Source organism: Taeniopygia guttata, chromosome 14, assembly GCF_048771995.1.
Source record: "Taeniopygia guttata chromosome 14, bTaeGut7.mat, whole genome shotgun sequence".
Classification (NCBI taxonomy): Eukaryota; Metazoa; Chordata; class Aves; order Passeriformes; family Estrildidae; genus Taeniopygia; species Taeniopygia guttata.
Genome location: NC_133039.1, coordinates 3,473,314 through 3,489,651, shown reverse-complemented (window position 1 = coordinate 3,489,651; position 16,338 = coordinate 3,473,314). Strand labels below are relative to the sequence as shown.

Below are 16,338 nucleotides of genomic sequence, written 5' to 3'. Positions count from 1 at the left end.
GTGGCTGAGGAACTGAGCTGAGCTTCCAAAAGCTCCGTTCTCTGCCTGCCCCCTCTCCAAAACAGCTCTGCCAACAAGAAGGAGAACAGGGAAAGCTCCAAGCGGTGCCGAGGCTGGGATGCCCTGAGAGAGCCTTTTGCTCAGTGGTGGTTCACTGGCCAGCCTCAGGTGTGCTTGTGAGTTTGCACTTTGGTGTTCAAATCTCAGTTTTAGCAAAAGGAAGAAAAGAAAATCACCTTTTACTTCGTCCTGATCCATGTTCTTAGTGTGTGTAAGATTCCAAGAGAGATTCCATGCTTTTCCATGGCATCTTCTCTTTGGTCCTCAGTGTCCTGCTGCTCTCACCTTACCCTTCCAATGTCTTCTGCTACTTTCTTCAACTTATCGGAGGATAATTAATTATTATCTTTTATTATATTTATGTTTATGGACTTCTTTCCAAGTCTATGATTATGTCCTTTGTAAATGTAGATGGGTTGTCTGAAATGGGGCCTTCAGCCAACCATCCTCAGTGAAGAGAAACATCTGGGAAATTATTTTTTTAGTGGACAGTTCTCAGGCAGTGCAAGAGCTGCAGCTGGTCATGGTGGGGAGACCTTTACTTGTGTTGTGCTGCATTTGAAAACTCTCCCCAGAGCTGGAGGAGGGGGCTGGGAGGTGCATTGAACCATATGGTACATACACGGTTTAAAAATAAACCAATGTTGACTGATCAAATAAATACCACTTAGGTTTCAAACTGAACAGCCAGAGCAGTCTGTTGAATATAAAACTGTTTTTACCTTCAAGAAAAGTTATAATTCATGGCTGTAATGTCACAAATTTCAAGTTTTGCAGAGAGCAGTGTGAGGCTGCCAGACTGTAAGGTCGAGTAGGGGTGGTGTGGGCCTGTGTGGTCCCACACCCCCAGGGCATAAAACATGCCTATAAAATCTAGCAAAGCGAATTTTATTTCTCAAAAGCAATGGTCATAAACTTTCCTACATCAGAAAATGTTCAGCTCTTCTCCTATTAGCCTTAATTTAACACAGTACAATTTATTTTTATGTTGTGCCCTTCACAGGATATCACAGAACTCTTTTCAGACATTGTTCCTCATAAACTGAGGCTGGCAAAGAAAATTTCAGCTCGGGGTTTGAGCAGGGGAATGAGTGGAAGGGTCCCAGGTGCAGAGAGACAGATGAGAAAGACAGACCTGCAATGGATGGAGTAATTCAGTATCAGTTTGGGGGTGCAGGGGGGTGGTTAAGGGGTGTCACTGCATGGCAGCAGCTCCTGTAGATGGGGGAGAATAAAGGTAATTGTGCCTTGCTGCTTGGAACTGAGAAAACAGTGTTTCCTCTTCCCATTATGGACCTCGTGTGAGCAAGGTGGTTCTGGCATCCCTTCTGTAAGCTGGAAACAAAATGTAAGCAATCTCTTGTTTAAGTAAAGCAGGGTTGGTGAAAATGCAGCATCCTCCACAGCACTGTTGGGTGGCATCTGTCCGGAGGCACCCTGGCAGCGGGGACAGGAATTGATGTGTAAATATTTTATCCTGTGTGTGTTGGAGTGAGTGACCCCCAAACGTGTCACTGAGGGGAAGTAACCTTTAATGGAGAGTTAGAAAGGACTGCAGGCCTTTCTGAGAGAGATATATATTAGCTGGGATTGCAGCTAAATTAATGCAGCTACATGGCTTGTGGCATCTTTGAGGATGGGCAGAACAAATTTGTATTTTCCTGGAAAAGACTAGTGATACATTGAATTTCATGCCACTTTTGGCATGCTCAGAGTCATATTGTTTCCTTCTCTTTCCCTGGGGAAAAGGCTAAGCGTGAATTTGGTTTTCTTTGGTGTAGAGGCTGCTGTTGTTATTGATTGACCTGGCTGAACTTGGAGCAAGAGCCAAAGCTGTGGTATTTCGAGGCTGCTCTGAATAGTTTCAGATGTAAGGAGTGTCAAAGCAATGGAATAAAAAGCAGTGACATTTCCAATATGAGACCAAAAAAGCCCAACTCATATTTTATTTATTTATCCAAAATAGTTTGAATTATTCATTAAAGTCAATGTAAGTGTGTGAAAATACAAGGTGTTTCAAGAAGCAGTATCATTAGGAGGAATTAATCATTTGGCAATATTAATTTTCTAACAGATTAATGATTTTTTTTTTTTTTCAGTGAGGATATTTTTTCCACATCAAACTCTTCAGAACAGACAACTTTTTGGGAATACTCTCAGCCTGAATACAAAGATGGGACAGTATATTTCTATATATTTTCCTGTTCTCTCTATTATTTTTTTTTTCAGGCCAGTCATTACCCACAACCAAGGCAGGGCCTGTGTAACCTCATGCTTATTTTCTCAGTTCTTATTTGTTTCATAAACTTGGAGATGCTTTGGCATCCCTTCCTTGGGATGAAGGGTGTTTGTGGTGTGACTTTCCCCATCCATGGCCTCTGCAACTTCTCTCCCCTGTGCTGTGCATGTGGAACAAGGTCAAAAACAGGAACTCAAACAGATTCTCTAAATCAGAGATTCTTGTTTTCAAATACTGTCTTTTAAAGATGTAATTTAACCTAATTCTCCAAACATTGGGAAAGATCTGAATGGATCAAGATGTTCAGTTTTCTGTAGGTGGTAGATGAAAGGGGTGGGCACATCAGTGCTGTCACTGGAGCCCTGCTCTGACCCATCCCAAAAGGATCTTCCTCTATTCCAGGGCCTCTGTGGCTGTGCCTTAAACACTGCTCTGAAACAGCTGAGTTGCACTCTGTGCAAGTGATGACTTTTAAATCAATTTTTCCTGACTGTGCTAGAAATTTAGTGGGAATTAGTGGTATTAGGTGAGGCTTAAGAATTAGTGTTTTCACAGCTTTGAATTCAGATGCAGAGCAAACAATGAGCTGCATTTTAGCTTAACATCTTCACTTGATGGGGGACATATTAGAAAGATTAATTACTGTCCCCAGGTCTGTGCATGTGCTGCTGTCCTGCTGGCTGGGTGCAGAGAATCTGTGATGCCAGGTCTGTACTTGGACAGACCCATGGTGCAGAGAGGCTCATAGGTACCCACAAATTAGTCATTCTTTGCCATTGTAGACACGCCAAGGTGTCTGAAATGTTGGCCTGGGGCTGGCTGGTGTCACACAGAACCTGCAGGATGCTTCTTTCCTGCAGCAGTATGGTGGAAATGTATGAAAGAGATCTAGGACATCTTGAATGGCTTTGTTTCAGCAGTGGGATCCCATCTGACTTCTCTCAAGTCTCAAGTTTACCTTCTCTGAAGTTCCTCTTCCAAGGATCCTGCTCGTGCTGTGCTTCCTTGGTTGTGTCAGCAGATCCCTCAGTGGAAAGCTGGGGAGCAGTCCCAGTGCTGAGTGCTGTCCTGAGTTCAACCAGGAACAGCCCCGGGCTGAATTGTTCCCAGGGGATAAACACTGCAGGAGGGAGGCACCAGCTGTGGCTGAGCTGCTGAGGACTGTGCTTAATTGGGCGTAAAGGAAGAGCAATCTCTGTTTTACAGTCAGGGTTCAGTGGACCTTTCACTGGGGGCAGCTGCAACCTCAGGCATTCCTATTGTGTCCCTGTGCCTGCCTGGGTGTTTTCCTGCTGTCCCTAAGCTAAGGAAGCCCTGTTGGGCAGCTGGAGTCCCAGAGGGATGAAAAGGCTTTACCCCACCCCTGGCTGGTGCTGGCACATTCAGCAGGAGCAGTTCCCCAGTTCATCACCTTGTGCCAGTGGCTGACACAAGGCACCTCTAAGGAGCAGATAGGTTTTTCATGCAGATAATTCCTGCAGCCAGGACACCAGCAGTGCTGCAGGCTCTGGAAAGAGGGCCAGGAGGAGCAGCAAGGGCACGCAGTCGGGGGTGAAGGCTCCCTGGTGCTTCAGTTACACTGGGAAGCCCCAGATTTCTTGCATAAAAGAGTGATTGTAGTCAAAGTTTTTCCTTTCTCACCCTGAGGGTAGTGGAGGGAAGCAGCTGCCATCACTTAGTTGCTATTGCAGAGTCAGAGGGTTGTTTAACTAGGCCAGCACTGTTGCGGGGGTGACGATGCTCGTGGTGGCCACTGGCAGGACCAAGTCTGAGAGACAAAGCAGTGGAAAAGGCACTAACTCTTCCTGAATAACGAAAGCTGTTCAAGGAGTTAATGAATTAGGGTGCCATCCACCTCCGAGGTTATAAAAGTTGGGAAAGGCAACCTCTGAGATGCAGTAGGAAGAGGCAGATTTACTTTTCCAAGGCTAGGCTGCATTTATTAGGGGAAAAAATATTGCTGTTGGACATGGGCAATATATTAAAGGCAGGGCTGTCTCTGACAGTGACAAAATGTTATTTACCACTGCAGTGTGGTCGCTGAATTTTTACTTTTATATATAGGATTTTGTCCTTAACAGTTGCATAGCTGAATGAAAACTGAGAATATCCAGGTCAGAGCTGCCTGTTAACCTCCTAATTTCTGAGGTTGATCACTTGATTAATCAAAGACCAGTCACAGCTGAGATGATGGGAAAAGGGTTTTAATAATCCACAGAAGGGTTGACTTAATCACACATTGATGAGTTGCTGTGAGTGGAAGGTGGGTGGTCAGAAAAGAACCTTGTTGAGCTCATGAGAATGAACTGTGTGTAAGACACAACCCTTTGGGCCATTAGGAGTGCTTTGGATATTCTCCATGTACTTTACATCCCCCTACAACTGGGAGGTTCCCTGTATAGCAGGGGTTTGATGAACCAGCTGGTGATGTTCCCCACAACTGGTTTGCTCTCCTTCATTAAGCAAGATGCAGCTGGTGGATGCCCAGAGTGAAGGCAGTCATTGCTTGCACATCACCACCAGAAGCTGCTCAGGAAGGTGGAGCTGGATTAGCTGAAGGTGAGGAGCTGGCCAGTGTTAACTCTCCCTGAGTAGATGCTCTCACTCAGAAGTAAAGGGACATGTAGTTCCCTTTAACCATTAAAGAGTTCCTGTCCTTGTCTGGGGATTAAACTGACTTGGATTAAGGCCAAAGTACTTCTGAGCAGGGGCATCCTCAGTGGCATTTAAGGCACTTTAACTTAACACATTGAATTATCCTTTTTTTCCACCCACAGTGCCTAACCAAAGCAGGACAGGAGATGAGAGGTAACTGGCTCTCTCCTGGTGTGCCTGCAGCTGCTCAGAGGTGAATGTCACTGGCAAGTCCATGGCCTTGCAGTTTCCATCCTGCATTGCCCCTGCACTGTGCCTGGGAGGCCAATGGAAACACTTTCCAGCAAGTGCTCAAGCAAAAAAATTTCCAGCTCACTTGGGAAGCGATAATGTTTTAGTATGGGCTCTATAAACCCAGCCAAAAACATTCTTCATATTCCAGCAGTCACCTTGTTCTGAAGTTCCTGCTGTCCTGCTGCTGGTCCTTTAGCTAAACTAAAGACATATGGGCTGCAAATGCTGCAATTATGTCTCTGATCACAGCACAAAGCCTTAAACCTCAGAATGACAAAGAGGTATTCGACTGAGGAAGTCTATTTGTTTGCTGTTAGAGAGTCAGGATTTTTCCTAACCCTGGACTGCAGTGTTGATAAAACAGGCTGACTTGGGAGACACCTCTAGTGTATATTAAAGTAAAGCCAATCTCTGTAATTAATGGGATGATAAATCGAGGTTTAATTACTCAGAAGGCACCCTGGGTGAAAGATTCATGGTAATTGTTGTGTATCCTCTTGAAGGATTCACAGTACTGGCAGCTCCCTTTGTAGCAATAAAACACAGGGTGAGTGGCAGGCAGTCTCCCAGGATCTCTCTGATAGGGACTAGTCCAGTTAAGGTAGCAAATGCAGAGAGGCAGAGGTGCTCTCCAGGCTTTTTATCACAATAAAAGCCTCTTCCCAAACCTTGAGGGATTCCTAAGCAGTGTGTCAATTTGAGATCAAAACACTTACCTCAAACCTCCTCCATTGGAGGAGAGTTCCCTTGTAGGCAGCTTCCTCCTGATGCAACCATACAGAGGCGTATTTTGGACCATTTTTCCACTTTATTGCTTTCTGTAGAGGAACACCCTTCTCTTGGGTTTCATGTAGAAAACAAGACATGTGCATGTGGGGAAATAGATGCTATAGCTTTGAATTTTTGCAATGTATTGTTAAAAAACTGGCTGAGTAAAAGAAAAATCCATCCCACCAAGACATGTCTGTTTTCCTTACTCCCCAGTTTACTATCTTTTAGTCTGCTGGGGCCAGGAGGAGAGGCATCCAGCCTGCTTGTTTCTTGCCTGCTTAATTCACTTTTTAATTAACCTTTTCAATTCACTCCGTTTGGCTAGCACTGTAAGTACAGCACAAGGGCTCTGTGCTGGTGACATATAAGAAAGTACCCATTTTCTTCCCTTACCCAGAGCTGAAGAAGCAAGTGGAAAGTGCAGAACTGAAAAACCAGCGCCTGAAAGAAGTTTTCCAGACCAAGATCCAGGAGTTCCGCAAGGTGTGCTACACGCTCACGGGGTACCAGATCGACATCACCACGGAGAACCAGTACAGGCTCAGCTCCATCTACGCCGAGCACCAGGGGGACTGCCTGCTTTTCAAGGTAGGTCTGTGCACCCCTGGCTGCACCTGCTGCTTTGGGTTCATGGCTTTCAACGTGCCAGGGTGTATTTGCTCGTTCTCAGTGATTAGACTGGAAAATCGCTGCCCCCTGCTACCTGGCAGAGTGTTGCTCACGAGGGAAGTAAAGATCCTTTATTCTGTTAAAAAGTAGGAGGTTTGACATCTGGTCTCCCACTTATATATCAAAGTTTGGAGTAAAGAGAAGAGACTCTATATGCATAATACCTCAGGCATCTGGCCTGGCACTTCACCTTTTTATATTATCAGTTATATGCCGCAGTAATAAAACCTTATGTAACCATCAAGGCTCATCATTACTTCACTATGAGATATATGTCCCTATGTTTTTTTTACCATCCTCTAGCTTGTCTGCGTGTCATCATCTTGTCTTTATGTAAATTGGAATCCCTTTTGAGCAGCAGCTCATCCTGGTGTGTGTGAAGTGCCATTTATGTGAACGGCGCAGATGAGCAGCAATAACAGTCTGTCTTCTGTCTGTCGGGTGCTGGGTGGGCTGTGAGCTTGTGGCTTCATACAGGGGCTGTTTTCCTTCTGTGTTACCTCCCAGCTGGCAAAAGCTGAGCTGATGCATTAGACACCTGAGGTATAACATTAGAAGTCACCAAGTCCTGTCTTTAGATTGCTTCAAGTGCCAACAGCCCAAGTTTACAGGTCAGTGGGAGAACTTTCTTCTTCCTCAAGGCAAACACAATGGCACTTAAAATCATACCTGCCTCCCATTGATCCTCCTGAGGGCAGATCTCCTTTAAGAAGGGTTTTGGAGGTGTTCAGTACAGGAGGGAACTCTACAAGCAGGAAGTGGGGAAGTTCTGTTTCTGCAGACCTACAGCTGTGTGCCACATGTGGATGGTTGCCAGATTGTTTCTGTACATAATGGGACAAATGTTTTCCTGTCCTGCAACTTTAGTGGCTCAGGAAAAAAAAAAAAAACCCAACAAATAAAGCACGTGAGGGTGTGTATAAGACAGCACCTAGGATCTTCAGTAAAACTAGGCAAATATGCCCCAAACAGTCATATTGCTTTGCCTTAGGAGAGTTCTGGATTACATGAGGCACATGGCAGCAACAAAAGAAGCTCAGTGCCCAGGGAAGAGAATAATTCTGTTGGTTTTAAAATGCTGCCATTGAATCCTGAAAACAGTTCTCTGTTGAGATGGTGCAGTGCTGCTCTAACACCTCCAGAGACCTGTGCTCACACCTGTAATGTTAAATATCCAATGAAAGAAGCTTCAGCAGACTCCTGGAGATGTCTGTTGGATGCCATGGCCAGTACAAGTTGCAGTTTTTTCTGCACCACAGAAGAGATGGCATGCCTGGAGAAAGTTAAGAAAATGTGAGAAAATTGTATGCTGGCCACATGAACAAGAACTGGCTGGCATCTCAGGAGCTTGTCACTGGTAGAAGGAAACTCTCCTTGGTGAAATGGCAATATAAATAATTTATATGCAGGACAGGGGATACTGAAGTACAAATTTCTGTCTCTTCACATTCTTCTTGCTCTCTCTTCTTCACTTGAGTGTTTATCCCAAGTATGTCCCAAGGATGGAGGTGAGTGTCACCAGGTGAAGATCTTACATTTCTTAGAGCCAAGGGTGGGTCATTTATTGGTTTTTGGAATTCCTCAGCCTCTCTTACCTCACCACCCTCTCCAGACAAGAAGAGTAGATTTGTTAACTTCATTAATTTAAAAACTTCAGACTCTTTCTCCCTGTTCAGTAAATTGCAGACAATTCCCACTGACTGCAGCTTTGAATAGTAGTAGAATATAAACAACAAATTATTTCCTTGCTGAGTCCAGGCAGCTGGTTCTCATGTATGTATGAAGGCTTGAATCCTGACTATAGCTTCCAGCAGGGTTGTGTGTTTATGCTGTGGAATTTCTGAGCCATAGCAGTCTGTGGGTGTTTGTGTGCATTTCATTAACCCAGAGAGGTCACAAAGCATGGAAGCTATTTGTATTTATTCTATTCAACCAGTTTATGGAACAGGGTCTATATAATTAAACCAGAGAAGTCCCTTGGCACTTTACAAGCTTCTGTAGTTCGGCTGTAAACTTTAAAAGCATATTTCAGTAGCACTGTTGGTGGCATTTAATTTTAAGTGAGGGATGCAATAGGAGCTCCTGTAGTGTAACCCCTTCAAAGCTAAATGAAGATGAAAGATGTTGGTTTTCCTGGCCAAGGTGTGCTGTTACTATAGTGGAGCTTATTATCTACCTGCTGTATGTGTCCAGCCAGTTTGCTTTAATTGGGATTACAGCTCCAGTGAACGGGTTAATCACAGTGCTGTGCTGGGAATGTCAATGTCTGCATCTATAAATGAGCACTGAATTCCAATGAAACCATACCAGTATTTATTGGTGATCCCTATCAGTGCAACAGATGTGCTCATCAGCTTGAAGGATGTCCCAGTGATTTTCAGCCCCTCTGTGAGTGCGTGGGCACATCTCAGACTTCACAGCTTGCTCCCGTTTGTTTGCTTCTTTTTATTGTTTCAATTAAACACTGTGGAAAGGCTGTTACAGATTCCTTACCAGGAGTTTAGATTCTGATGATTTTTTTTGTGGGCTGTAATGCATTGTAGCTCCTGGGGCACTTGAGAGTTTTGTATTCCATTTCTGTTGCTGCTCCATCAGATGTGTCCAGCCATGGCACAGACACTGGTTTGTCTAGACCAGCCCACCCATCAGACATCCAGGAGCTGCCTCAGCTCCCTTTGTAACAAGCCATTAAAGATACCTGTTAAAACAAACAAGCACTGCTGAGGAGCCTCTGGATCAGCTTATCCAGCTCGGAATGAGGAGGTGGCAAATGAGGCTGTCATTGCCTGGCCAGGAGTACATTGTGCTGTTTATCCTTGTCTCCGGCTGGGTCCTGAATGGGAATAAGGAAATGAGGTCTTTAGAAAGGCAATGACAATTGTTTCAGACAAAGAAAGTCCTTCAGTAAACAGAAAGACTGGTCAAATTTGAAGAGGAGATGATTTGGAGACACTTGTACAAATGAACAAACAGTGGAAAGAAATTACATCGCAGGCTTTTTCTTTTTGTGTGCCTAAGGACACAGTCCCAGCCAAAGCATTTGAAGTCAATCAATTTAAAAGAAAAAGAGTAGAAATCCTTGTATTTGATAGGCCCTATGGCTTCAAGGAACTACTGAGAGCAGGAGGCCAGTGCATTTTCTATAATGTTAAGATATCTTTGTAGACAAATAATAATACTAGTATTACATTAAATATGTACATTTACCCAAAGTAGGTACACTCCAAGCTCTCTGCTTGGAGGTGTAAAGGCAACTCTTTACTACAGAGATATGGAATAGAATTCCCCTTCATGCTACTTATTTTTTTGCTGCTTCTGTACTTGGCATCCTCTGGAAATGGGACTAAAGACTTGAGTGAAGAAGAGGAAGCAATCTGTTCTTGATTATTCTCAATGCTTCAGGTAAAATGTTTCCAGTGTTGCAGCATGAATGTGGGGCTGGTCACTTTGAAAAGATCCTGGACTGAACTGGTCATCAGTCTGATCCTGTGTAATTGTCAATGTTTGCAATCTTTCTGGGGTCAGATTTCCTCTACTTTCTTAAAAAGGAGTGCTCAGATTTCTTGATAATTCATGCCTAAATTATTTGGGTCTAAATTGGTTGGGAAGGAAGTTAAACCAGACAAACTCTTTCCAGTTTCACAGTGTGTAGAGTGTCTGAGCTCATAAATAATCCTGGCCACAAGACTGCTGTTAGACAGATATTTTCTATATCCTCACTGCTTACTCTTCCAGAGCACAGAATTCTCTCTGCTTCCAGTTCTCACCCGTGTTGTTATTTTCTGTCAAAATTATCAAATGAAAACCCGAACTCCAGCAGTATTTCACTGAAGAGCATCCCGAGGTTGATAGGTTGTATTCCTTGAGAGAGAATACCGAAGATACCAGACAGCAAAGAAAACCAGAAGCATCTTGACATGGCTTGAGAATGTGGCCTGCTCCAAGACTGGCACTTCTTGCTACACAACAAAACCTTTGTTGGTGTCCTGCTGGATTAGTAACACAATCATAAAATCAAGTAAAATACACAGCTTTTCTACAACATGATAAAATAAAAAGCTGTGCAAAGCTGGTGTGCCTACACTGTCTTTGCACACATCTTTAAGGAGTTAATACAGAATTGGTTTGCAGATCTGTAAGGGGAACTGTAACCATCAAACTTCAGTCACCTGAAAAGTGAACACTTGCTTCTGATGTAGATCATCGTGGGTGCAGAGGCTGAGATAAGGGTATAAAAAGGATATGGGATATTTCTTTCCTTTGAAGGGAAGAAGGGTTTGGTGGAAGGACAGATGCCACCTTGAACTGCCCAGTCCTCCTTAGCTTGCCCCATGGCTTGGGTATCTCGCTGTCCTCTTGCTTCTATATTGACCAGGTGTGTAAAACACAACAGGGCAGCAGTGTGCACAAGATGCAATAGTTTAATTCTCCTTCTTCAGGAGGGAAATGAGGCTGGATTGAACAAAAAAGAAATTGGAGGCTGTTTTTCAAACACAAAGTGATGCTGACAAATTGCTGGCTGAAAGGGGGAGGCAAGACTCGTATGGTTAAATATGCAGAGAGAGTCTGGTCTGCTGAGATTCCAGCACAGTCTGAGTACCAGTCTGGCCAGGGCACACTGGTGAGTGATGTACAGCTCAGAATAAGCAGGATGGTTAATGCAGGGATTACTTTTATTCTCCTGAGTGCTCTTGTTTCATCTTGAAGCTGACAGCACTGATGGGAGCTATGATTCTCGAGTCCACATTCTGCATACCTGCAGTTTCAGTTATTCCTCCTCAAACCTAGCATAGTGTCTTGGAGAAGCCTGTTCTAGCTGTTTGGTTTTTTTTTGTATCTCTATCTTCTCCCCTCTCCTCCTCTTCACCCTTGATGAGTCTCGATGGGAGAAGGAAATCACAGTTTTGATGGAGAGCTGTTCTTCCAGCCTCCGCTTCACACGCTAACACACACAATCAAAACTAACAATGGGGCTCATCGGTGGAGCAGGCCAGGCAGCAAGAGATTGATTAGGGACTCTAGGCCTCTTTTAACTCCTCATTCTTGTTAATTGCAGGTTATTTAATTTTCAGGTTGTGTTTTCAATTTGCCCATGTGGTTGTTGGAGGCTTGATTTCAGCTCAGCTCCGGGAGCGCTGGCCATTGCTGTGCCAGCGTGGTGCCCTCCTGCTGGATGATTGCTGGGATTCCTGGAAGGGTCAGCGAGCACCCATCCTGGGTTCCACTCATCAGCAGCCTCTAAAAGCAGCTGCTGAGCAGTCTATGGTGTTGCAGCATCAAATCCTGTGTTTAAACTTCCCACACGTAATTTTCTTTCAGATATTGTAGCAGCCTGTTTTGTGTTAGGACCTAACTTTAATTCTTGCTGCTGTTTTCAAATTGCTCTTCTTATGCTTTTTTTTCTTCTTTACACAGTTTCTCTCTTACTGCATACGCTTCCCTGAACAGCTGCCTATTCCCTAGTGCACATTAGGGCTTTTTCTTTCTTCGTTTTTAATGATGCCAGTCATCTCGAGTATACTGGAAAAATCTAATAGAAGGTTTTCCTTTTGACTGCAAAATTTCTGAGCAAAAGCCTGAAGAGGCTGGTCTGAACCGTCTTCCAACTGAACAGAGGGAATGTTCTTTGTCTGCCTCTCTTCCCCACCTGTACAAGGTGGATGATGCTCCTGCCCATGTCACTGGACTGTTGTGAGAATAAATGGATGGTGCTGGTGGGGAGCACAGAGCACCTTTGGGCTGGGAATACCCTCCCCTGTTACCTGCCAGTCTGGCACAGTGCCCATTTCCAGTGTGTTGGCACCACTTGTTCCTCTTCTTGCCATTGCCGGGTCTGCCAAGGTAGACCCAGGCATGGAGGTAACAAAAGTTGGTGATACTGGAGCATTATTCCAGTGACAGAGTCTTTCCTGACTAGCAGGAGAATGGGATGGGTGAGGCTTTATGAAAGGTCAGAGATTTGTCTTGCTCATGGTTGCCTCCTCTCTGTTGGAGTGACTGCTGTGTTACCTGGTGAGGCAGATACAAAACCTGTCACTTCACAAAAGCAGGCCTGGTTTGGGACAGGAAACAGGAGGTTGGCTCTCAGCTGCCATCTGAGCTTCAGGCTGTCTCTGCAATTCCTTTTGTTCTGCATTCATCAGCTGCTGATCACCAAGTTGCTTTTTCCTTCCCTTTGCTCATTCATTCCCCAAGGGCACGGCAGTGCCACTGCAGCATTCCCAGGTTTCCCTCTGCACAGCACCCTCCTTGTACTGGCATGAGCTCTGCCTCTGTCTGCACTTCCTTTGGCAAAGGAGGAAGGCCCTGAAAAAAGGGCAGTTTTCGAGTTATCCATACAAATTCTTCACCTGACTTCAGCCCCCATCATTGTCAGAACTGCCGATGGCCTCATCCAGGTTGTGACAAGCATCAGCCATCCCAGCTGGAGGACCTCACCATCTTTCCTGGGCTTCTGGTGGCCTTGGCAGCATTAGATTTACAGTTGGGCTCAATGATCATAGAAGTATTTTCCAACTTAAGTTATTCTATGATTCTGCAATAACAATAAGTAACAGAATTACTGGAATACACCTATTTATTAATAAGTTCACAATTTATCTCCGTCCAGATCCCCTTCATTGAAATATCTCTTATTTAATGAAACAGCAGAAACAGCCTGTGCTTTCTGGGGTGAGCCACGTGCACCATCAAGGAGCACAGGTCACTGATAAGAATTTAATTAAACCAGAGCATCCAGGGGGCTGTGGCAATGTGTGTGTCCCTGGAGGGACATGGGGTGGACGTGGGGCAGGTCGTGCCTGTGCCCCAAACAGGAGCTGTAACCCCATCCTGGTGTCATGGGGCAGAGTCGGGCAGCCCTGCACAGCACAGAGGTGGCAGCCCCAGTGAGCAGGAGGCAGAGCAGGTCCTGGCTGCCTTACCTGCTCTAATAAACCCTCTCCCTCTTCTCTGCCCCCCACCACGTCCCAGCACCCGCGTGGTTGCAGTTTGTGAAGAAGAGTCGTTCTTGTCACTGTCAGTGTCACTGTCTGTGCCCCGTGTCCCCACGGGAGGTCTCAGGAGGAGAATATCTGTGTCCGCCTGCTGCTGTGTTTGAACAGCTTACAAAGGACTGTGTGGGCTGGCAGGAATGTGTTTATGCAGTGTGAGACAAAAACAGTGTTAAAAAAGGGATCAAGCAGAGAGGACATAAGTAAAGCCCCTCCTGGACTCCCGTTCCCATCTCTGCCGCTAAGTCGCCACATGACTCTGCTCTGGGTCAGTCAACCTCCTGGCTGTCTCTCCTTCTCACCTGGTGGCAGGATATGGTCAAGAGGAACCCTGGGACATCTATTGCCTTCATCTGAAAAGTGTGTCTGGGCTCATATGAAGGTCTTCTCCTTTATTTGTTGTGAATATAAAACTTGTATTGTGCCTTCATGCAGGATTTCAGTTGAAGATTTCAGCCTAAATTCAGTTTGGGTGATGAGGTGGTTGGCTCTTTCTCTCCGCATTTGGCAGGATGGCATGAGGCACTAATGAGAAGCAGAGACTGGGGTGTCATGGTCACAGGTCCCCTTTGGCAGCCAAAGGGCCACCATCAGGAGTGAGACAGGAGCCAGCATCTCGCAGCCATACAATTCCTCTACCATCCTTGTGTTTTGTCCACATTTCACAGTCTAGAAGCTCAATTCTTACATGGTTCTTAACCATGAAGTTGGCACAGCATAAACCAGTTAATGTGCTTTCTCTCAAACTGGCTTGCCAGCTTAAGATAAGAGCTTTGTAGGCAGCTCTCCTTCATGGGATCCCAGTCTGTACTGTGTTTGGGTTTTCCCAAAAACCTCATCTAAACAGAGCTCTTTTATTTATGAAACCACTTGTAGAAAAGCAAAACCAATAACTACTGTGAGTGTACCTTGAACTTTGCTCCAAGGCATCCTACCACTGTTTGGGGCAGTTACTGCTGGAGAGGGCTGAAGCACATCAGGCATCCAGTTGTGGCATTTCCTGAGAGTTTGAGGCACTTCACAGCATCAGTGAGCCTTCAGCGTGATGTGCCACGCAGGCTCTCCAGGTCATAGCCCGTCCCATCAGTGGTGCAGTGTCAATCCATTAATATTGCTGTGTCTGTGGGACAGTGACAGAGTACAGCAGTGCTCTGAAAATCCTCCTGGAGAGCTTTGTGCAAGCACTGACTGCTGGGATTCTGGTGGATTTCTACCTGACACTACAGAGAACAGCACTTGCAGCTCAGCTCCTTACGTTCTGTATACTTAAGGAATTAATACTTCTCATGGATACAGCTCTAATAATTTAATACTAAGGATAATATTAAGGATTTGATAATGTATCAGCTGTTTTCATTCACATTCATGGAAATGGTAGAAAAACCTCTCCTCACATTTACTTCGAATAGGCAAGTCCATGAATCATTGTAACTCCACACAAAAACCATTCCTGCTGCCCTATGTGAGTGTTAGTGCTATGAGCAGGTAACTTAGTACTGTTTTAGGCCTTTGTATCTAATGTATTTTCTATTTTGCCAGTTGCATGAGAATGTCCTTTGAGGAAGAAGTTCTGAAAAGTATTTTATGTCAAATCTGTCTTATAAGGATTTGTAGCTCCATCACATTGTGGGGAAAGCAGGGAATTTGAGAGCTGAGGATGACCTCCAGCTTTAGTAATTCCCAAGATTATCTTTTGATGGCATATTTTGCTTCCAGAAGAAAACAAACCAGACTACCTGTATCTTGGAGGGAATACATCAAACTAAGGCTTGAAATTTTAATTTGTCCCTAATCTGTTTCAGCTAAAGCAGGTAGCTGATAACAGTAGATCTATCTCAGCCATGTTCTGGGGAGCTGTCATAAATTTAAACCTTTAAGCAAAGGGTTTGTCTGCCTTAATGGAAGGCTCTGGGGAGTGTTCAGTGTGCTGGCTGTCACTTTGCATTTCCAGGACATATCCGACCCTGGAGAGGGAACTGTCTGCAGATGATTTTTCTCTGAAGTAGAGAGTGGAGAGCAGCACAAGGTGGGGTTTGTAATTGTGTTGGTGCCTTTGGTGACTGCCACATGCCATGTAGCTATGATGAATCTGCAGCAAGGGTTGCCATCAGCTGTCAGGTTGCTGGTCCCTGTGAAGCCTCCTGTGTGTGTGGGTGTTGAAAAGGCCCAGCTGACAGTTTCAGGGAGGCCCAGAGGTTTTGGACATGTGTGTAAACAGCTGTCTCTTGCTGTGCTGCTCAGGAGGGTGTCAGACATCTGTGCATGTCTCTGTCAGGCAGGAATCTCACGGTGCTGTCCTGGGGAAGCACAGGAGTTGTCCTTGGCTTTTTGGCAGTCACTGCAGCCTAAAGTTGTTTTTCTTCATATAATTCCATTAGAGTGATGACAGTTTCAAGTTGGAACAGAAAAAGACCTGATGAAAGGACCACTGTGTAAGTAGGGAAGATAGACAGAGTGGAAGCAGTAACTAGCAAGGTAATAGACGGTGATGGATCTATAATCTCTGAGGCTGCTGTGTGCAGTAAATTCCTAAATAGTGTCCTTTCAGCCCTAACCTATTTATTTGCAAAGTGCTAAATTTAATTTTCCTTAGTCTGCAGGAAAGCAGCATCCTAGGAATAAACCTTTAGCCCAGCCAAGAAGCTGTGCCAAAGTGCTTGTTCCAGCATTTCCATTTCCTCTTCGCTCTGCGCAGAGCGCCGGGGCTGTGCCCCCGAC

General features: G+C 45.0%; 1 protein-coding gene across 4 annotated transcripts in view; it reads left to right on the top strand.

Moving 5' to 3' along the window:
• MAD1L1 (mitotic arrest deficient 1 like 1) overlaps nucleotides 1-16,338 on the top strand; it is a 346,899-nt gene that overhangs the window by 250,934 nt on the left and 79,627 nt on the right. For all 4 annotated transcript variants that reach the window (XM_030284987.4, XM_072935811.1, XM_002195648.6 and 1 more), the window contains one exon: nucleotides 6,357-6,547. In XM_030284987.4, the coding sequence (XP_030140847.4) occupies nucleotides 6,357-6,547 (191 nt within the window). The remainder of the gene's footprint in view (nucleotides 1-6,356; nucleotides 6,548-16,338) is intronic.